This window comes from Lissotriton vulgaris, chromosome 10 (assembly GCF_964263255.1).
Source record: "Lissotriton vulgaris chromosome 10, aLisVul1.2, whole genome shotgun sequence".
NCBI classification, from domain to species: domain Eukaryota; kingdom Metazoa; phylum Chordata; class Amphibia; order Caudata; family Salamandridae; genus Lissotriton; species Lissotriton vulgaris.
The window spans coordinates 254,775,952-254,799,484 of record NC_141698.1 but is presented as its reverse complement, the minus strand read 5'-3'; the positions used below and the strand labels follow the sequence as shown (position 1 = coordinate 254,799,484).

The 23,533-nt window shown below is 43.4% G+C and overlaps 1 protein-coding gene across 1 annotated transcript in view; it reads left to right on the top strand.

Moving 5' to 3' along the window:
• Positions 1-1,816: 1,816 nt before the first annotated feature.
• Positions 1,817-23,533, top strand: part of LOC147685059 (GTPase IMAP family member 7-like) — a 311,998-nt gene continuing 290,281 nt past the window's right edge. Inside the window, exon 1 of the mRNA XM_086940945.1 lies at positions 1,817-1,911. Coding sequence (XP_086797071.1) covers positions 1,861-1,911 — 51 coding nt within the window. The 5' untranslated portion in view covers positions 1,817-1,860. The remainder of the gene's footprint in view (positions 1,912-23,533) is intronic.

Sequence of the window (23,533 nt, the reverse complement as noted above, 5' to 3'; positions counted from 1 at the left end):
TCCAAAGAGGCCCCGTGATGGTTGCGCGAACGCACAGCACGTAGGTGCTCTGTGCTTTTGTACCCCCAATTGGTCAATTTGTTTGCTTAATGTAAAATTCGTAGGAGCATCTGCAGCAAACGTATCCGGCGGGGTGAGTAGTATTGTCCCTTTTGGCTGTGCTAAATGTGCCCTGTCCTGGTATCTGGCCGTAAATCTCTTAAACCGAGGCGCCCTGTGTAAGAAGAGGGTGTTAATGTTCACTCATCTGGGAGGGGTATGTGAAATATTCACAGTTGTGCACTTCAATCTCACTCTTGGGCCCACTACCGCATGTTCAGACTGGAGTGGTACATCAATCATACTATTACCAATTGAATATTTTCGTGGCTACTTTGGCAGCGAGTGGGATCTTGGGCATACATGATAACATCCTAGCGAGGAAAGATATACATAACTCTTTTTACATGGTAACTTGTGTACATCTGACTAAGTAATTGAGCAGGTAACAACCTCTTAGGAGTGAGATGGGGTCCAGGGATGAATATATCTGAAATCTGTGTAGCAGTTTGAAATCGGTATTGCACGTTAGCAATTGTATTTATTACCACACGTTCTGAGTCTGAGCGAGTGAGGGGGGCGGCATGCACAGAGAGAGTTTAATGAGGATATCAAGGCGATGAGTGGGTAAAGGGAGCAGCAAGGGTTACAGTGCAAGGGCAGATTTAGGAGGGTCAGTGTGGTTGTGTCCATTGATTTGTTTTTACGCATATCATGAATGCGAAAAGCACTGGGCCATGTTTATCAGCATTTCACACAAGGCAGCAAGACACCTTGATGTGCAGCATGAAAGGCAGGGGGCAGGAATATGTAATAGCTCCTGCACTCTGCAGGCAGTGGCGCCTAGAGCCAATGGTACAAGAGTGCCTGTGTTACAGGAAGGAGTTGACTTGTGCTAGGACACCTTCCTGCACAGAAACAATCCTTTGGGGCCTTTTCCTCTTTCTACAGAAATGCAGCACACTTAGAAAGAGGACAACATAACAAGAAATGCATAAATGTTTTCTTGTTATGCCTCCACTGGGGAGTGGAAGCATTATGGCACTTACCCAGGTCTACCAGTGTAGGCAAATCTGAGAATGCATCAAATCCATGGGTGAATATGCGGGTACACCCACACTACACCCATGGAATACCTCGCTGGGGAAAAGTAACGCAAGGTATCGGCTTGTACTGTCTTATTTTACTCCAGATTTACCAAGCCACACAGGGCCACAGTAAATATCATCTAGGTTTTGGATCGCCTTTGCGCTACCTTGTGCGGTGCAAGGAAGAAGCAAAACATTGATGAATATGCCCCCCAATTTATACAAGTGACTACCAATTTGTGAACCTAAAACGACTTTATTTTAGGTGCTTCCCACCTCTGCTGCAATATAAACCATTGAGAACCTACAACCACGATTTGTTTGAAAATCACCCAGTTTGAATATGTTGGCATTTCTGAGTAATGTCTTTAATACTTCTGAAAATCATTTGAGGCAATGTAGTTTTTAAGGCCAATATAGCCACCCAGAGTGTCTGACGTGATTCCCTCTCTTTATACTGTTAACCAAGTGCTTCAGTGCCCCCACACATAGGGGTCTTTAAGTGCTATAAAAATGTTGCAATGCAATTACAGCGCCAAAAGCGTACAAACAAAATGATAAAATATATGTGGTGATGGTGAAATTTACTGTACAAAACAGCACAATCATTTTGTAAAAACAAAAACCTCTAACCATTATCATTTTTATTCTTTTGTTTCTTGATTTTTGGTTTCACTCTTTTCTGTTGTAGATAATTATCACACAGAAGAAGAGACATACTTATTAAAATACAATGACAGGCATGACCAACCACGGTGATCCAAGGGGTAACCTTAACTACAATGTGTGTATTCACTTTAATTTGTTTGACAGCTTTTCAACTTATGGTAAGACTATTGTATTAAGCTTGTTTGTGCTTGTTGATATTGTTAGTCTAGGCTGACAAAATACAGGTGTCAATTTCCTTGTGAGTGTGCTGGTAGCAGCCCCTTTAAAATGTAAGTGAGGCAGGGAACAGCTTCACCCCTCCGATTGTAGCATGATAGCCCATCTTTCCAACATCTAGTCACCCGTGTCTCACTACCTGAATACCGAAGGTCCAACTGCCAACTACGCTTATTCACATAACCCGGGACATAGGCTGTGTGCAGCAAATGGTTAGGACAAGAAAATGGCAATTTCCTAAAAATAGCATTTTCAAAATTGGGACTTAAAATCAGACTTTACATTAAAAGAGGATTCAAAAATACAATTCTTTTGGAACCACAAATGACTTCTCCATCTGTTTCCAATCACAAGTAGGCACCTATTAGGTGTAATAAGGTATTCCAAATGTTATCCTAAGGGAGAGGTAGGCCTTGCAGTATTGAAAGCCTAATTTAAGAGTTTTTCACTACCATAACATGTTAAACATGTCCTAACTCTAAAAATACAATGCTCCCTGTATCATGGTCTGTTTAGGGCCACCTTGCGGGTCACTTATTTGTATTCAAAAGGGAGTTTTAAGTCTGGAGAGAGGTTTATTTTGCCAGGTTGAATGACTGCTTAAAACTGCACAGAGGTTGCAGTTGCAGGCCTGAGACATGTTTTAAAGGCCTATTTAAGTGGGTAGCACAATAATTGCTGCAGGTCCACTAGGCATATGTTATTTACACTTTACTAGGGACTTTTAAGTAAATACAATGTGCCAAATAGACGTGGGCCAATGTTTTACCATGATGTAAGGAGTGAGCACAAGCACCTAAGCTTTGGTTGGCAGTGCTAAACAACACAGAACCGTAGGCCAGCAAAAACAAATATGTAGCAACAGGTGGGGAGAAGGCAAACATTTGGGCAGAAGACCACAACAAAGGCTGTCAGGTTTAACACTTCAGCATTACCTGTTGGTTACATGACATATCGGGAGGTTGAATCCATTAAAAATACACACAACAGAAACTGGTCTGGGCATTCATGTGTTCTCATTCAGAGGGGACATGACCTGGAAGTTCAGGCTGGACTATTGCTTATGGCATAGGGCCAAGGATAATATGCATATGGACGCTTCAGGTCTGAAGTTGTGTAGTAAACAAGACTCAAGATGCACTTCAGTGATGTGCTTCAACAAGTTTTTTCTGGGAGTCCTTGTGTTCATATGAACAGGGGAAATGGCCTGCTGTTTCAGGCTGGATGGTTCATATTCAAGGAGGACCAAGGCTGATTTGCATATTTTTGTTCCCAGACACAAGTGCTACAGTGATCAAGATATTCGATTGCAATACCACTCAGACTAATTATCAGTTGCTGAAATTAATTCAAGCATTTGAACTTTGACTTTTTTGTTTCTGTAAGTTTGACTCTCAGCATACATTTGCAGCAACAAGACCCCAAAACACATCATAAGATATTCCTTATTGGAGAAAAAACACACTGAAAACCACATTATAAACAACAATAAAACAATTTTCTGATATAATGTTAAAATGTATTCAAGATCACAGCTCTGGTAATAATGTGGGGTGAGAACTGCAAAAAACTCAAACACACTGAAGGATAACTGTTCCTATGGAGGTACAAGAATAAACTACCTTTTGGGGTATTGTCACAGTATTTTTAACTCCCTCTTGCACTTACCACGCACACTCGCACTCAACATTATGGCATACTGCCTTTAAAAAGATCTCTGCTAAAGAGCCCCCTTGCGGGGCCAAGGGGGAACTGCGGCACCAAACCCCACTAGGAGCAAAAGGGCCCTATGATGAACCTTGACACGTGTGTGAGGGCAGCTCTTCAAATTTATGGACTTAACCCACTATTTATTATATCCTACCTTAGCCCTATCTATCTTAGATAAGTCATCTTCACTTGTCTATCTCTTCTGCAATACAATCCGTAGCCAAGTGGGCCAGTGTACCTCGATAGAAACAGTTACCCTTCAGTGTGTTTGAATGTGTTCTCGGGAGCATGGGTACTGGACCTCCTTTTTCTGCTCCTTGTCCCTCTCTTGGTTAATTATTACTGCAAAAACCTCACAATAAACAAGCACAGCATCTTCCAATATATAGACTTGAAGCACAGCCCTTTACTCTGCCTAGCTACACTTTCTAAGTCCCAAATAGGACTAGGCTTGAAAGACATAGGTTGAGCACAACCACCATAATATAATTTCAATTTCTCATCTGAATATAATTGTAGGGATCTTTGCTGTATGCCAAGCCTTGCGTCCAACCTGTTCTTCATACAGTCGCTTGTGCTATGTTGAAGGAATGTGTAGTAGATTGGTCATGTTGTGGTTTGAATGCAGGTTCTTACAGGAGGTCACCCCCTGCCCTGCAACTTTTCAATTGGGGTGGACAGTGAGCTCTGCCGGCAGAGTTAGTGGAGTTTTGGCACTCTGTGCTCTGCTTGAGGCACAGAGTTGGGGAAAAACTCTACAAACTACTGCGCGGTGAAGTTTACCGGTGACAACCTATTACACACCAATTAATAGGGCTGGAACCGTCACATTGTGCTACCCATTTCCATCCTTGTATGGGGTGTCCTCGGTTCAGGTTATTTTTTTCACATTTCGCCATTTTTTTCTATCCACTATTGTTACTCCTGGGCAATGAGTGGGTCTTTTAATAAAGCTCGAGAAAAAAACATTTGGATCCCCTCGTGGACGCATAGTTCAGCTGCACCTCACCAACAGAAACACTCCGGTGTGCTACTGGCAGCAGAAGCGGGATTGATGCAGCACACTTGAACATACAGGCTAGGTCTGAGAGACGGTTAGCAGCTGGTGAGATGCTGCAGCCCAAATCTCGAAAGGTCATCATCATTCTTCTGGGGTAGCACTCTGTGGGTGAATGCAGTGTGCACGTGGACACAGCACAGGAGGGAATGTTGGTTGGAGTCAGCTTGTGAAGCGAGACGTGGCCGTGATGTGGATTGTGAGAGACATAAGAAGTTGACAGTGAAGCAGCTTTTGACACTGAGTGGCCAAAGAGCCGATTGTAGTGCAGTTGGGTGCACGTGAGTCACTTTGTGGCACACAGTGAAGCCTTCTCTAGTGTATATTATTATGCAAGTGTAAGTGGCAGTCGTATATTGTAGCCAACAATGCATTTTTAGCGAAAAGCAATGCCATTGCATAGTAGTATGTCCGTTGCACAAGACCTAAATGTCCCTTTGTGTAGATTGCTGGCCATCAGTGAGGTGAGGTGAATGGGTGCGGGACAGTGGGACTGCGTGTTCACTACACTTGAACGCTTAGAGATGTCAGTCCACGGTAGTGTGCAGCTTCTGACTGATTTCTTCGTGTACCACTCATCTCTCCTAAATTTCAACCGCCACCATGGGAGCCTCCAATTCGCTTATTTCTTCAAAAGGAGCAGTGCTAGAGCATATCATCCAAAAATTAATGTTATAATATGCTTTTTCAACTGTATGTGGAACATATAGAAACAACAACAAAATAAAGCATGCACAGCATACTCTGCCCACTTGCGGAAGTCTGCGGAATCTCACAGAGTTTTTTGGTAACTCCACGGAATTCCACTGAGTAAAACTCCACTAGCTCTGCCCAAGCCTACTTTTCATCACTGCACATGGTAGGTTTGGAACATGGACACTGTGCAGACCTTGCAGCAAATTACGAATCCATCTAGGTACAGGCTATACTCTGAAGGGGTTCACCATAAAGAAGGGAGGTCATACGGCATGGTCGTAAGACACATCTTCCTGCACATCATGAATTCCAAAATTATTGACAATTAGTAAATTAGATGTAGGGCCTAGCCAAAGGCAATACACAGCATTGAGTGGTAGCAACATAGAAAAAGTGCATTGTGGGTCTGATGCCAGGTCTGTCCACAGGCCAGTTCCCATTTCACACAGCTGAAAACTATGCACAAAGTGGGTTGGCTAGGACCATGTTGATCCTATTAGAAGCTATTGGCAGGGTCTAGTCACATATCAGGTTCAACAGACCGTCTCTTTTGTGGATGCCACACAGTGGGTTTGGCAGGTAGTAACCTGGATGCAGAAACTACCACAAGAAATATCATGAGGGCAAACCTAACTGGAGTTGGGCACATGGTCCATTCGGGATGGGTATGCTGTGTTTGGTGTTCGAGTTATTTTGTTGAATTACCCTTCTTAGATCACCCATGTCATTAATGATGTCAAAGGTGAGGTGATTTGTATTAACACATATGATTTAATCTATGATGTATGTTGTCATCAGCAGTGCATGTAGAGGTTATTTGTGGTTGCACTAGCAACCGTAACCTGGGAATTTCAACTGAAAACTATATCCACAATTTCACTTAAATTATGTTTCTTAGCACTACTTTTTTGAAGATTTCTTAACAGTTTGTTCAGCAGGTTCTTCATTTATTTGTTGAAGGTTTACAGTATCCAACTCTGATATTTTTGCTTTCCATTATGCCAAATCCTAAGTGCAGCAAAACCCTCTGACCACAGCCTCTGGCCATGTGCAGTGGGAATTTCTCAAAGGATCTGTTCCCACCCTCCCATGTGACCAATCCCTTGCTGCACATGGGTTTAGGTATTTGTAGCTGGAGTTATTGTGTGGAACTGGCCTCTGGTCAGGTACCCACTTGTCCCCTAATAATTATAGCCTTTGTCCTTGAACTCTAGTGATTGAAGTGCTTTGCATGTGGCAAGTCCTGCATTCAGCCATCTTTGCAGCCAACTGCCACTGATCAGCACTCTATCATCACACAGGAGGTCCAACTCTCTGCCGAACCGAGGGGCAGATTTACAAGCCCCTTGCAACACTTTTACGCCACCATTGCGTCACTTTTGTGATGCGGCATCGGCGTAAACAATGCGCCACTATGCCACATATTTACAATGTGATGTATCTAGTGAGATGTGTCATGTTATAAAGCCCTGTGCTACATTATACCTGCTTCAGGCATATTGTATGCAGGGTGGGCGTTCCGTCGCAAGGAAGCCCCATAAAAGTGCTGAAGTGTAATCTCCAAGACTTCACTGAGTCACTTTTACGTCCCGCTGCATCAAATACTCACGCCTGCTTTATTTATTTTATTTTTAGTGTTTTATAGAGCGCGGACTTGACCTGTGAAGGTATCAGAGCGCTTTACAAGAAATACAAAGGAGTACAAACTACGTTCAGGTGCAGAAATATACATACAAAACTGTACAAGGGGATGGTGATGGGCCGGGGTGTAGGGAACATAGGGATACTGGAGATATACAAGACAATTGCAATCATATTTAAAGTAGGTAAAAAATAGTAATAAAATAATAAAACAATAAAAGTAAAAGTAAGGGCCCCGAAAATTCTCTGCGGGGAGAGTTGGTGATCTGAGGGAGAAGCACTAGTCTTAGAAACATCAGACTTGTGGTCAGGCATGGCAGGCTTTAGACGAGGAATTTACCCATGAGGAAGGCATTGGCCTCCTTCTTGAAAAGTGTTAGAGAGGGGATTCTTCTGATGGTGGGTGGGAAGGAGTTCCAGATTCTAGGAGCTGTCCTGGTGAATGCCCTATTATAGGTTCTTTTTTTCTGGAAGAAGGCGGTTTGGAGTAAGAGGTTTCTGGCGGACCGATAGTTCCTGCTTCCTCCAGATACCACTAGTTTTTGTGCCAGATAAACAGGGGAGTTTGAGTAAAGAGCCTTGTTTGTGATGCATGCCAGATTCAGCAGAATTCTGACCCCTAGGGTGAACCAGTTCAGTGCTTTCATATGTGGAGAGATGTGGTCGAATTTCCTGGGGCCGGTGAGTAGTCTGGTGGCCGCGTTGAGGCAAGCTTTTAAGGGTGCAAGGGAGATCTTGGGTAGACCAGTGAGGGTGGAGCAACCATATTCCAGTCTGGGGATGACTAGTGCTTGCACTGCCATTTTCAAGTCAGCAGCCTCAATGAAAGGTTTCAGCTTCCAAAGATAGCTCAAGTGGAATCTAGCTGCTTTAGCCATTAAGTTGATTTGGTCCCGCATGTTCAAATGAAAGTCTAGGATTATGCCCAGGGATTTGGCAGAGTCCACAATGGTCGGCGGGCAGTTTAGGGCTGTGATGGCCTTGATCCATGTCTGAATCTCAGAGTTGGATTTAGAAGGGGAGATAAGGAGAAATTCAGTTTTCTTTGCTTTGAGTTTTAGTTGGTTAGCGGCTAACCACTGGACAGTCAGTTTTAAGGTCTCGTTCAGGGAGAGGATCTCCTCCAGCGAAGATATATTGATGTATATTTGGGTGAAGGCATAAGGAGTGACGCAGCATGTTAAGTATTGGGTAACCCTGAGTAGTGCTGGAGTTGCGTCCCGCTTGCAACATGACTCAAGCACTGCAGCACCCTCACACTGACAGATGCGTAACGCATATGTCAATCATTACGCCACCTTGCACCGATTTGTAAATACGGCGCATCCATGGTGGCACAAGGTTTTTTTTTTGTCATGTTAAATAACTGGCACATCCCTGCTAATTTACAGGGATGCACCAGTTATTGCAAGTCTGACCAAAATTTGTAGTCAACTCCTGCTATATATAGTTATGGCCTGTGCACAGCAGGTTTTAACTACAATACCACATTCAGCTACCTTGTTTCTCAATGGTGGGTCCACTTGCTGGATATGCATGATATGTGAGATCATGCACTGGATTTAACTTCCTAACTGCCTGCAGAATTTCATACAGACTGAGCAAATATTGCTAAAGTTATTTTTGAATGTAGATTTTTTACAGTCCTTTAACTTTGCACCCCGATCGATCTGCAGAGAACTTGTCATGCCAACAGAAAAATAAATATGTAAATATAAACTTTGTTTGTGTCTGTCAATGGCTGAAAAGGTATAAAGAAATCAATACCATTTTGCTCCTCAATCACAAGTCCCTTGACATAGCTGCATAAAATATACCAAGATCGAAATAAAAATGCTTACAGCCTGTCAAATTCCATTCTGTTCCAACAAATGTTGCCAAAGGTAATAGGATTAATTAAAAGATTAACTGAAAATGCTGCTTATTAGTGTACAAGTCATGTAGACGGAACGCGTAATGAGCAAGCATTAAAAACAGCTACTGAAACCTCACCTGGATTCAGAGTGTGCATTTCTATTTTGAATATTGGATTGCATTAGAAAACACATATCTTGGGTTACAGAAAGCATATGCAAATAAAACTTGTTCAGAAATTAATAACTGACTTGATACTGATGCTTCGCTCAGCACCGATTAATGAATACATTAAATGACTATGTAAAACCTTTGCTACATCATACTTCCTGGCCCAAAGCTCATTGAAATGTACATGTCCTGGCCTGGTTTTTACATGCTGTAATACATGCAGGATCACAGGCATAATATTGAACCATAAAATATTGAAGCACAAAAATATTGGAAATTAACTATTGATGACAACAATAGTGACTCTATACACTCAACTATAAAAACTGCAAACATCAAGAGCACAAATATAATTGTTCAAAATATTGATTTTCACACATATCCAAAAACAAATATTGAAAACAAAAACATAGTTATGCCTAAATAAACATTATTAAAAAAATATAGGTTCACACAATATCAGCTAGAATATTTTAGCCAAATAATTAATAAATAATAAAATGATTTTAAAAACGTTCACATAAAACAATTGCTTTAAATAAAACCAAAACCTATTATACATGTGTTTAAATCAAATAAAAAAATATTACATCAACAAAATATTTACTATTCGTCCCAAAAATATAATATATCTAAAATATATAGAAAAAGCACCAAATAATAGGCATTAACTACAAACATTGAAACACCAACCTAAATATTAATTAATATATATTAACCCTGGGCGAAGGACTTAGCTACGCCCACGGAGTGGGCGCAGTGTTGCCTGCTTCGCCCTTTGCAAAGTAGGCATAGCAGGCAACACTACGCCCACTCCATGGGTGTAGCGAAGTTGCCTGCCACCCGCCACCCTCCTGCCCTCCCCTACATACCTCATTTTTGTAAATACTAAAACAAAAGGAAATAAAAGGCACTTACCTTGTCCGCTGCGTCCCGGGGCTCCCTCTTGTCATTCGCGCCGCCGTCTTGGATTTCTCGTATTGGTATCCAAGACGGCAGCGCGGACGACAAGAGGGAGCCCTGGGACGCAGCGGACAAGGTAAGGGCTTTTTATTTACTTTTCTTTTAGTATTTACATAAATTAGGTATGATGGGGAGGGGGGCAAGCGGCGTGTAGTGGGGCTACACGAAGTGCGTAGGTGAGCATAGTTTCTCGCCCACTTTGCGTAGCTTCGCGTAGCTCCACTACGCATACTATGCCCACCCTTAATATATATACATAGATGTATTTCAATAGATGCAAGTCCAAAAATATCAAATTATTTATCATTCGTCAAAAATTAAACCTAATTTAGCATTTCACATTGAAGGGCTCAACTGATAAAAAAAAAAGATTCAAACTATACTAAACCAATAAATTAAAAATATAGACAGCTTTAACCAATACAATCAAAACAATTAAATCCTCAATATAAAAGGCAATCTAATTTAAGCAACTAGGGGCTAGATGTAGGGAATTGTAAATTACCGATTCGAAAATACCGAATTTTACCGATTCGGTATTTTCGAATCGGCAATTGCAATGTAGATAATAGTTCGGTAAAAAATACTGAATCTGTAAGATTCGGTATTTACAGAATCGGTCTTTACCGATTCGGTATTTGCCATTGATTCCTATGAGCCTGGAGGCCCATAGGAATGAATGTCAATAAAATTGGGAAAAAGTCAAGGGTTGCCGGGTGTCACTTTGACACCCTGTTGCACCCCTGATTAGTGCTGGTGTGCACATGTGGCATACATACATGCCCTAAGGGCATGTATGTCTGTCAAATGGCACAGGTGTAAATGCACATTTATGCATTTACATAGGAATTCCTTATTTACCACCAACTAATTGTTGGTGGTAAATAATGAATTCTTAAAGCCCAGAGGCACTCTTTTAAGTGCTTCCTACATCTCATTTACCGATTCGGTAAATACCGAATCGGTAAATGATGATTCGGTAAACACCGAATCGCTGAATACCGATTTGTTATTTACCGAATTGGTAAAATAGCCTCCTACATAGGAGAAGGCTTTTACCAGTCGGTAACAGCCAATTTCGGCCATTACCGACCGGTAAAAGCTTACCTACATCTGGCCCTAAATGCTTAAAAATGGCCATCACTGCAATAGGATGTAACTCTGCTGGATTCTTTCAACAAACCTTTAAGAAGAAATGTATACATTTCAGCAATTACCTAAACAAGTAAGTAATATGTAGGTATACTTATATTCTCTGAAAAAACCATAGGTTTCAGGGGTGTTATAGTTTTTAGGAGGACATTTCACTCGTACAAAACCATTGGAATTCCTCCATTATAGTTAGTTCTACTCGGCCGCCCGCAATCCACTGCTGATGATGTCACATATTACATCATTCATGACATGGTCAGTGACATCTCTGATGACTTCTCTAATTACATCACTGATGACATCACTGATTACATCATCCAGTGAATGTGGTTTGGTTTAATATTTAAATAAGTATTATATATATAGCAATCTGCATTGAAGGATGAGTGGATGTATAAGTGTCTGGATGGAGGATTTAGTAGCACTGTGATTGACTGTCTAAGTGACTAATTTAAAGTGTCTCACTAAATATATGGGATATTGATTAAACTGTGTGAATATCTGTTTCAATGTATCTCTTGTTGTTTAAACTACTACATAAGTTGGTTACTAGCTATGTGAAAGTCTATATTAGTTTTAATTAGTTAAGTGAGTAATTGTATGGGATAGTGAATGTGTGTGTGGATGGGTGGGAGGTATCTGACTGTCCAAAGATGTGTAAATACTTGATTTAGTAGGTATATGAGGTTAAGACTGCAAGTGGAAACACTTGTTTGGGTGAGTAAATCTCTTTATGGGTGTGGTGATGAGTAAATATATTTCTCAATGATATATGTCCAACAAAGTAGAAATATAAAAGGCAGTGTATGTGACAGTTATTGTTTATAAATAAGTATATATAAGACTTAGTGATTGTATGAGTGACTGTATCGAAAACTGTATTCTTATAATAGTGATTTTATAACACACTAAGTAGGAGGTACTATCTATATGAATAAATGAAGTGGTGTTTGTATACGTGTGTAGCTTAGTACATGTAAGTATTATCAATTGTTTGCATAAGTGAGTAGGATGACTGTATAAGTGAATAGGATGTGTGCTGGTGTGTAATGTCGATGAAGGTGTATAACTATATTTAATAATGTTCTATTGATATTTGTTAGCATGTATGAGTCAATCTATAGGTAAGAGTTTAAATGTGTGTGTAGATGTAGGAACCACTGAGTGGGTTTTTAGAAACTTGTATTGGTATGTCAATGCTTTCAAATATGGTTCTCCATATTTTATATTGAGTGTTCAAAGGTTATACTAGTGTATTATGTAGTGTATCAGATTGTCACGTGGATGATGTCATCAGTGATGTCATTTAAGATGTCAACAGTGATGTCATCAGTGATGTCACTAACCATGTCATGAATGATGTAATATGTGACATCATCAGAAGTGGATTGCGGGCGAGCGAGTTATAGTTAGTAGAACTAACTATAACAGAGGAATTTCTATGGTTTTGTACGAGTGAAATAAACTGCTAATAATAACACCCCTGAAACGTATGGTTTTTTCAGTGAATTTCTAAGGTTTTTTAAATGCTAATTCCGAACTATAACATGTCAGAAATCTATGGTTTTTTCAGTGCATTTGAAAGGTTTTTTAAATGCTAATTCCTAACTATAGCATGTCTGAAAACCTATGGTTGTTTCAGTGAATTTCAAAGGTTTTGTAAATTACAATTTTTAAATGTATTAATTGTTATATTTATTTTTTTGATACTGATTTACTACATTTTTTAAAACTATTTATTTTTAGATATTTTTTTTACAAAATTACATTATAATTCCATTATACATTACATTACACAATATACTTTCTCAGAATGAATTACTTTAGTTTAAATACTTTGCAAATAGGCAATAGACTTTTAAGTACTTTAGTTACAGTTGTTGCAATGGGCAACACAATTTCAGACACAATGCAACATTGAGCTCAATGTGAATTTCTAGTTAAATGCAATTGGTTACTTTATGGATTACTTTTCTAACCACAGGACTGGATCCCAGATTCAGTACTGGGACATCTCTTGTAAACAGTTGAGTAAAAACATTTTGGTTACAGTAGTGATTTTTAAGGAATATTATTGTATTTTAAAAGTTGACAGAAACTTTTTCACGTAGAATCACCAATGCTATTCTACAGGAGGAAATTCACTTAGCAGGTAAGTAGTGTTATCGTTACTTTTTCTTACTCAGTGGTGGATCCTGGATCCAGCACTGGTGCATCTCCTGTAAACAGTTGAAAGAAAGCGTTTAAGTCATACAGGCGATTTTTAAGGAATATTTTTAGTTTGTGAAAATAGACACTTCAAAACTTTTCTGGTGAAAACCAGACAATGGATTCCTATGGAAGGAAATACAAGTTACTAGTAAGAACGGTTAGAATTACTTTTCAGGATCAGTACTGGGTTCAAAGATGCAACACTGAGATCTCTCCTGATAACAGGTCAGTAAATCGGAATTCGTAGTTCGGCTAATATGACTTCGGTCCAGTATATATAGAGCCACTTTCCTACACCATCCCCTCCCTTCACCACTGTGCAAACACGCCCTATGGCACATTTTAAGTTGAGGATGATATTCCCCTTCAATCCTGAGGGTCCCTAGAGTCCAACTAGCCCACTAGGTACATCCAGTAAGCACCATGGAGCTGCGTAGCAGACAGACGTAAAAAGGGGCACAGCCTGCACCACCTCTCTGCAGCGCAGTGACGCTTCCTGGAAGCACCTAGTGGGCTACTTCGCCCTCATGGTCCCTAAGGATTGAAGGGGAATTTTTTTTGCAACTTAAAATGCGCCACAGGGTATGTTTGCACAGTGGTGAAGGGAGGGGATGGTCTAGGAAAGGGGCTCTATATATACTGGACCGAAGTAAAATTAGCCGAACTACATATTACCTCATGCCCGTCCCCTCTCTTCAAAACTGTGTAAACGTGTTCTGTGGCTATTCTAAGTTGAGAGATTAAGTCCCCTTGAATCCTAAGGGTCCCTCGGGTCAATCTAGCCCACTAGGTTCCTCCAATAAGTGCCACAGAGCTGCGTTGCAGAGAGGTGTAAAAAGGGGCGTGACCTCTGAACACCTGTCTGCAACGCAGCTCCCTGGCACATACTGGAGATACCTGTTGGGCTATTTGGCACTCAGGGACCCTCAGTATTGAAAGAGAATTAATTCCCCAACTTAAAACGCGCCACAGGGCGTGTTTATACAGTGGTGAAGAAAGGGGGCGTGGCCTGAGGTGACATGTCTGCAAACACGCCCTGTGGCACATTTTAAGTTAGAGAATTAATTCCTCCTCAACCCTGTGGGTCCCTGGGGTCAAACTAGCCCACCGGGTACCTCCAGTATGCACCAGGGGGCTGCGTTGCAGAGAGGTGTTCAGAGGCCGCGACTCTTTTTACAAAACTCTGCAATGCAGCTCCGTTACGCTTACTGGAGGTACCTGGTGGGCTAGTTGACCCCCAGAGACCCTCAGGATTGACAAGGAATTAATTTCCCAACTTAAACCGTGCTACATGATGTAGTTTCACACATGTGAACTCAGGCCCTGCCCCCTTCCTTCACCCCTGTGCAGACGCGCCCCATGGTGTGTTTTAAGTAGGGGAATTAACTCCCCTTGAATACTGAGGGTCCCTGGATTGCAACTAGCCCACCAGCTACCTCCAGTAAGTGCTACAGAGCTGCGTTGCAGAGTGGTGTAAAAAGGGGTGTGGCCTCAGAACACCTCTCTGCAATGCAGCCCCCAGGCGCATTCTGGAGGTTTCTGGTGGGCTACTTGGCGCCCAGGGACCCCCAGTATTCAAGGGGAATTCGTTCCCACTCTGCAAACGCAGTGCTGAAAGGAGGGGGCGTGGCCTCCGGCGCAATGACGGTCTTTTTTTGTTTAAGAAGGGCGGCTATGTGTCCCCCCTTCTTTTCCTAATATTTTGGCCCTGGGGACCCCATCCCCCAGGGCCTGCCCTAAATAATTTTTCAAAATTTTCAAATCGGGAAGGGGGCCGCGTGGCCCCTCTCACGAGAGCATAATCGGCCCGGAGACCCCATCCCTTCTTTATTTTTATTTTTCAATATAGGAGGGGGGCTGCCTTGCCCCCCTCCTTAGGCCATTTATCACCCCAGGGACCCCATTCCCCGGGCCGGCCTTTTAAAAAAAAATTATTTTGGGGAGGGGGGCGCGAAGGCCCCCCTCCTGGGCAACTAATATCCCCGGGTACCCCATCCCCAGGTGCTGGCCCTCGCCGTTGGGGGCCGTGAGGGGGTCCCCAATCCCCCAATGGTCCCATCCGCCTCCCCGCCTCCTGCGGGAGCCGGCATTGCTTTTCCACATGGGGAGCAGTAACATGCTGCTCCCCCTTTGGAAAAACAATCTGCTTTGCTTTTTGGAAGAGAGAGCAGGTTTCCTGCTCTCTCTTCCAAATAGCAAAGCAGTTTGCACTGACAGGGTGGGAGCCGCAAGACTCCCGCCCTGTCATTGCAAACGGCTGTGTCCTGGGGGTGGGCACCCCGGGACACTGCAGGGGCCGGCCCTGGGGGGGGGGGCGGTTCCCAGGGCCTCATCAAGGCTCCAGAAGGGGGGAAACTTGGCCCCCTCCCATGTTTTACAAAGCCCCGGGGAGTGGTGGTCCCCAGGGCTGGGGGGTTCGTCATGGTCCCCCCAATTACAATCTTTAGTGCCCCGGGGAGGTGGTGGTTCCCAGGGCTGTGGGGGGGCTGTGTGCCCTTCCAAAATGGTCATAAAGGCTCGGGGGGCCTTAGAGGCCCCCATTATTAAAGTATTAAGCCTCAGGGGTGGCGGTCCCTGGGGCTGCAGGGGGCCATGTGCTCCCGCAAGTGGGGGGTTGGCCCCCCACACTTTATTTTTTCCATGCCCCCGGGATTTGGCCCACCCAGGGGGTAATTAGCCTTGAAGCGCAGGAGCCCATGCTTCATTTTTTTTTTGATCTATAGGATCCGCGCATCTTGTGCGGATTTTGCCTGAACAGACCTAGGGGGTCAGGGTGTTTCTACCCTGTCCCCTTGGCGCGTTTTTTTGCATGTTTTTTTATTAGGTTTCTTGTGCCTTGGTTCTACTGAGGCACAAGATGGCTGCCAACACTTCCTGATTTGGAATGTTGACAGCCAATTAGAACACAGCTCGTGCACATCAGGGTGCACTTAGGGTGCGCGGATCCTGCTCGGCCATAGATATATATGTACTTTTAAATGTTATTTTGTCAGGAACTACTGAACGGATTTACACCATTTAAGAACAAGGCACAAGTCTGAACTGAGGACTACCTCTTTGCCAAATTTGGTGTAAATCCGTTTATCAGTTCGGGCTGTAGCTATGGAAAATTACAAGGGGAAAACACGTTTTGGGACCCCCTTTTTTCTCGCCCCCTGCTACACGAATCATCACGAGACTTTGAGGATAGGAGCGGACTGGAGCTGGCCATTAGTTTTGAAAACTTCGCGAAGATTCATCAACCAGCGCCAACGTTATTCCAAATAGAATGTTGCGGATTTCCTATGGAAAATAGGACCTAACTATAACTACCTACTGGTGACCGCTAGTAGGTAATATATATATAGTTATAGTTAGGACCTAGTTTCCATAGGAAATCCGCAACATTCTATTTGGAATAACTTTGGTGCCGGTCGACGAATCGTTGCGAAATTCTCCAAGAAGATGGCCTGCTCTACTCCGGTTCTTCCTTTAAAGATTGGCAGGGATTCATGAAGCGGGGGCCGAAAAAAAGGGGGGTCCAAAAACGTGTTTTCCCCATGCAATTTTCCTTAGGGATCTTTAAGACGGGCTACAGCCCGAACTGCTGAACGGAATAACACCAAATTTGGCAAAAAGGTAGAGTTTGGTTCGCAGATGACGCTTTTTGTTAAATGGTGTAAATCCGTGCAGTATTTCCTGAGAAAATTGAAAGTAAAATCATAGATATATCTATGGACGAAGTACCGTCTGAGGATTATACGCGTACCCTTACGAGCACGAGCTGTATGCTAATTGGCTGTCAACTGTCTGTCAACACTCCTAACCAGGAAGTGTTGGCAGCCATCTTGTGTCTCGGTAGAACCGCGGCACAAGAAAACTGAAAAACAAGTGCACAAAAGACGCAAAGGGGGCAGGGTAGAAACACCCTGACCCCCTAGGCCTGCTCAGGAGGTCCCACAAGGACCCCCAAGGCCTAAAAATGTTTTTTTTTATTCGCAGGATGCGTGTAGGATACGCATATGGCTTGAAACAAAAAAGAAAACCTGAAGCCTGCTTTAGTGCTAATTAACCCTGGGGGCCAAGTCCCGGTGGGAATGTAATTTACTATAATGGGGGCCCAGAGAGGCCACCCAGCCCTGGGGACCGCCACCCTCAGGGCTTTTTTAAAATATGTGTGCAGGGGTACTCACGGCCCCCGCAGTAAATGTAAATGTATATGTGTGGGGGGACTCTGAGGCCCCTTAAGCCCCAGGGACCACCATCCTCTGATGCTTCAAAATATTAATTGAGGGGGGCTCTGAGGCCCCCTAGCCCCTGGAACCACCCCCCCAGGGGCTTTAAAATATTAATTGAGGGGGATCTGAGCCCCCCCCAGTACCTGGGAGTGACACCCCCGGGGCTTTAAAATATTAATTGAGGCCCCCCCAGCCCTGGGTACCGCCATCCCCGGGGCTTCTTGAAAGTGTTGGAGGGGGGCCGTGTGCCCCCCCCTCCTAGAGCCCAAGATGGCCTTGGGGACCGCCACCCCCCAGGCCCGGCTCCTGTACTGTCCCGGGGTACACAGTCCTGAGACACTGTCCCACCCTGTCATTGGAAACTGCTTTCCTATTAGAAAGAGAGAGCAGGTTAAACTGCTCTCTCTTCCAAATAGGAAAGCAGATTGCTTTTTCTCAGGGGGAGCAGCATGTTTGTTTTGCTCCCTGAGGAAAAGCAATACGGCTCGACAAGGACGCGGGGAGCCAGCTGGGACCGTGGGGGCATTGGGGCTCCCTCTACGGTCCCCAAGGTTTCATGTAAGCCCCGGGGGATGTGGTCCCTGGGGATAATACAAATTAGTGATGTGGCTATTTTTTTTTTTACTGGAAAATGGTATATTCTCCAAAGCCCCGAGGACCACCACTGCCCGGGGCTTTATGTATTGTGGAAGGGCCGGATTTTGCAGTGTCCCAGTCTGCCCATCTCGCCCTCCAAGGAAATATGTTTTCTCTTTCAAAATCTAAATCAGATTGCTTTTCCACATGGGGAGCTGCATGTTAGTAGTTCCTGCTGCGGAAAAGTAATGCCATTTCCCAAACGCGTAGAAGTTGTGCACCAAAGGTGCTGGAGTTGCGCACCCTACAGATTATGAGTCGTGCATCCAGGGCGTGGACGACAGGGAGCCGCACTGAGCTGGGTGCGCAACTTTTACTTTTTCCGTTAAAAAATAGCTCCTTTCAGAACTTTCTAATATTCCTGGGGATCGTATCCCCTAGCTCTTATAAGATATGTTGGGGACCGTGAGAGGAGCCACCATTCTCCCACGGTCCGGCCGGCTTCCCGCGCTCTTCGGGAGCCAGCATTGCTTTTCCACATGGGGAGATGCTAACTTGCATGTGGAATTCGAATCTTGTTTGGATTTTGAAAATGAGAACGGATTTTACTGCTCTGTCTTTCAAAATTTGCGCTAACTTTGCTATGGGAAGGCGGAAGCCGCAAGACTTCCGCCCTCTCATAGCAAACAGCAGTGTCCCGGGGGTAGGCACCCCGGGACGCTGCAGGAACCGGCTCTGGGTGAGGCGGTCTCTAGGGCTCTCAACGGCAGCAGGTGGAGGGCCACGCAGCCCCCCTCACACAATACAGAAATCTCCGGGGGGTGGTTGTTCCCGGGCTTTGAGTGGCGTCATTGAGGCCCATACACTTTTAATTTTGTAAGGGGGGGCTTGGCCGCGAAAGTGGCACAAGGGGGTTGTAAATCTGGTACACAGTGTTTTGTTTTACTTTGCTTTCCTTTCTGTCTTGTAGAGGATCCAGGGTAAATATAACGGTTTTTGTATAGCTAGTACCTTTCAACTCTACCCCCAAACAGCTTTCTGCCTGTTACCATAGTAACAGTTCACGGGACACGTGAGCACAGAGGTTAGAAGTTCACCACACTATGTTGCTAATTGCGTTGTACTTTTAAAACGTTTGAATTGGAACCGTTAGTTGTACTTATAGACAGTGGAACAGATCTGGTAAAGAGTTAGTCTCAGAATTATACTTGAAATTATAAATATCTTTCTATTGGGGACCGCTACCACCCCTCAAAAAATAGATGTATATATATTTTTTTTAATTAACTTTTATTAAACCAACAATAAATAACTGGAAATGTAACTCAAAGATAACAATACAATGAAGAACTAGAAACATAACTTCAATAAAACAATATAATAAACAAAATGTGATGTGGCGCCCATAGACGTAGGGTAGGTAATCTACAAAACAAAAAAGAAAATTAGTGTTTAAAATTAGATCGATGTGACTGAATGAGGTCAAACATTACAAGTCAAGGTAACACTTGATGATTTTTTTACGTGTGCAGTGTGCGTGGTACATTTCACTTGTGTTATAGGCCCGCGTTCAACCGGTATCTGTATGGAAGTGCCTACTGCGTCAGGTTTACATTACAGATCAATAGGTCTTTAAAATGATTCAGAGATAATACAGAATTAGGTTAGAGATTAAGTCATTATGCAGGACAATGGTCATTAGGGCTTATTTACAAGAGTCTTGCAACAGTTTTGTGTTACTTGTCCCATGTTGAAAGTGACACAAAAGTGGCACAAGGTGTTTGTAAATAAGCTCCTATTTCTAATGCATTTAATGAGAGGGATTGAATATGTAGGCCGCCCTGCTTTCCTTTTGCAAACACTGTGACCAGCATAATTCACTACTTAAATTCAGCTTTCGTTCTATATGGCAGGGTGGACAGCAGCGTCCATAAGTTTAAAAGAGAAAGAGAAACAAATTGAGAGAGAGTGAGAAAGAGAAAGAGAGAAAAAACAACATTAAAACGTGGGAGATCAGTTAATACTGGAGAAAAAACTCATAGCTCACCTTTTGCCTCCGTTGTGTGTCCACGGATGTGCTGCTTCAGAGTGCACCCTCCAGTTTAGTGACCTGAAAGATAGCATAAAGAGTTGGTAATAGCATAGTCCATAGAACTGCACACATATATTTTTGCTTTATTTTTTTGTACACTCAGGATACTATATTATAACAAGTTCCACTGTAAGAAGGTGTCTGTGCGCTGTTTTTCTTCCAAAGTAGTATATCCCATGCACTCCCACTGCATTGCGGTGAATTCTCAATATTGCGTACCTAGACTGTTGCAGCCCATTGACTCGCAGAGTCTGGAGGTGAGTGTTTTTCTTGAGAAGTCAGAGGCAGATTTATAAGCTCCTTACACCACTTTTCCCATGTTAAAAGTGACAAAAAAGTGGCGCAAGAAGCTTGTAGATCTGTTCTTCACACTGTTCTAACCTATCTATTCTCACTGCTCAGAGGTAATTGTATATTTCTATGCAGTGAAGGTGGTGCACACTACCCACTCTCTCCTTTCACAGATAACTTGTTGTTTCGGAAACAAGCTTATTTGCTCACCTACTGCCATGGGCGTGATTCAAAGAGGGTGCACTACGCGTCGAAGCAGGCTTCACTGTGGCCAACGGAGTTCACAACTTCAACTCAGCTAAGGTTGTACACAGCAGAGTGGACAGCAGCGTCCATAACTTTAAAAGAGAAAGAGAAACGATGTGAGAGAGAGTGAGAAAGAGAAAGAGAAAGAGAGAAAAAATGACATTAAAACGTGGGAGAGAGAAAGTTATAGATGGAGCAGTTAATACTGGAGAAAATACTCATTGCTCACCTTTTTCCTTTGATGGGTGTCAACAGATGTGCTGCTTCATAGTGCACCCTTCAGATTAGTGATCTGAAAGATAGTATAAAGAGTTAGTAATAGCATAGTCCATACAACTGCCCACGTATATTTTTTCTTTATTTTTTTGTACACTCCGAATACTATATTATAACAAGTTCCACTGTAAGGTGTCTGTGCCCTATTTTTCTTCCAAAGTAGTATATCCTATGCACTCCCACTGCATTGCAGTGAGTTCTCAATATTGCGTACCTAGACTGATGCACCCCATTGACTCGCAGAGTCTGGAGGTAAGTGTTTTTCTTGAGAAGTCAGAGGCAGATTTATAAGCTCCTTGCGCCACTTTCCCCATGTTAAAAGTGACACAAAAGTAGCGCAAGACGATTGTAGATCTGTTCCTCAGACTGTTGTAACCTATCTATTGTCCCTGCTCGGAGGTAATTGTATATTTTTACACAGTGATGCTGCTGCACACCAGGTGGGCAACTAGAGCCAAATTTCGGGGGGGGGAGGAGCTAAAAAATATTTCGGGGGGAGGCTAATTCTTCCAACTATAGACAGAGTGGCTGTAAGAAGGAGTAAACACACAACAAAAGCCTCATTTACAAGTAAATAGTCTTTTAAAGACCTGTTAAGTACTCGGGCGCTGCTGCAATTATATAGTTGCCAGCTGGCGAAGCTGTCTCTGCCCCGGCTGACACACACGACGGGGGAGAGGGGGCTGAATCCCCGTGAGCCCAATGGGTGTTGTGCACCTGCTACACACTACCCACTCTCTCCTTTCATATATAACTTGTTGTTGTTTCCGAAACAAGCTTCTTTGCTCACCTTGTGCCATTGGCATGATTCAAAGAGGGTGCACTACGTGTCGAAGCAGGCCTTTCAGTCATTGTTACAATGGCCATGCATCATTGCAGAATGCACAAACGTAGAGCTTTGTAGGTTTTTTTTGGGGGGGGGGGGTGACGCCAATTTGTGAAACACAACCTGTAAGATAAAAAGGAAGTTAACATTGTGTGTAATTTTTTTTATCAAAAAAGAGAGGAAGTAAGAGAGTGACTGAAAAGACTTTTCGCAGCTCAACTTTCTGTCACCAGTGTGTTTTTCACTACGTGCCGGGACATAATGCACTCTGAAGCTCTACATCTAAAAGATAGTAAAAGAAAGATGTTATGATTGGTAATTGTTACTATCTTAATGTGGAGTTGAACAACATCGCCCTTTTGCACACGTTCCTTCTCACATTTAACCACATGCGTGCAGCAGGAATTCCAGCCCTGTGCTGGACATTCCAATCACGGGCATGGTCGTGACGGAACCATTCCGTCATCAGCACAGCCCAACCGTGACTCATGATGGAATGATTCCATCACGAGCATGGAAGGGGTTAAAATAACTATTTGTATAGTTTATATTCCGGACGTTTGAGCGATTATAAAAACGTTTCTGCTATTAGAAAAAAAAGATATACACGTAATTTGATACACTATATAGGAATGCGTTCGTCTAAATCCGTGCGTCGCCTGTTTGTATCCAGTCTGCTGCAGCCCATCGACTCCCTCCGATACGCACCCAGGCCTCACTGCTCACCTTTTCGTGGACAGGACACCTCCTACATCATGTAGTCCCAATCTGCCACCAATAAATCTGACATATGGTGCTGAGTCTTGATATCGGTATGGCTAACGACATACTCGTGCTCCCATCATCATCATCGCAGGTTCTTCACCCACTCAGTGCTTCGGGTACCACTAACTCAGTGACCAAAGAGGCCATGCACGTGGTAGTGGGCCCGCTTGTTCGGTAGTTTGGGACTATATGAGGCGTCCGCACCACTGGGACGGACCATCACAGCGATTGGGATGGGAGCAACTCTAAAATGGCGTAGAGCACGTGCGCCCCGTCTTTTTTATAGGTAGGGTCACACGTGTAGTGACGGATGTGCAGGATGGGTGTGGTGTGGGTGCATACCAGCCATGAGGGAGTGTGTGTGCCGTTCTGACAACTTGACCTGGAACTAAGAACTCACTACAATGGAAATCTGGGCCATGTAGTGTTGTTGTGTGTTCCTGGTAGCATAAGTGGAGTGGGATGGCCTGACGTACACCAGTGCTGCACGAGGCTCTGAAGCATGATTCCGGAGCTATGGCTGTGGTCATGTCGTGAGCTATATGAAAAATCATGTGATTCGGGTGTCCGTTTTATAGTGCTGATGCCACCCGGGTCTTAAATGTAAATGTGTCATGATATCTGTAAAGTTCCACAACTTGGCCAGCATGGAAGGTACGGGGTTTCACTGACTGTATATTTGTTCATACTTGCACATATAAAATATGGTAGACATGACGTATGTCTGTGATTATGAATATTTATTGTACATTCAGTATAATGTTGTAGCTGTAGTAA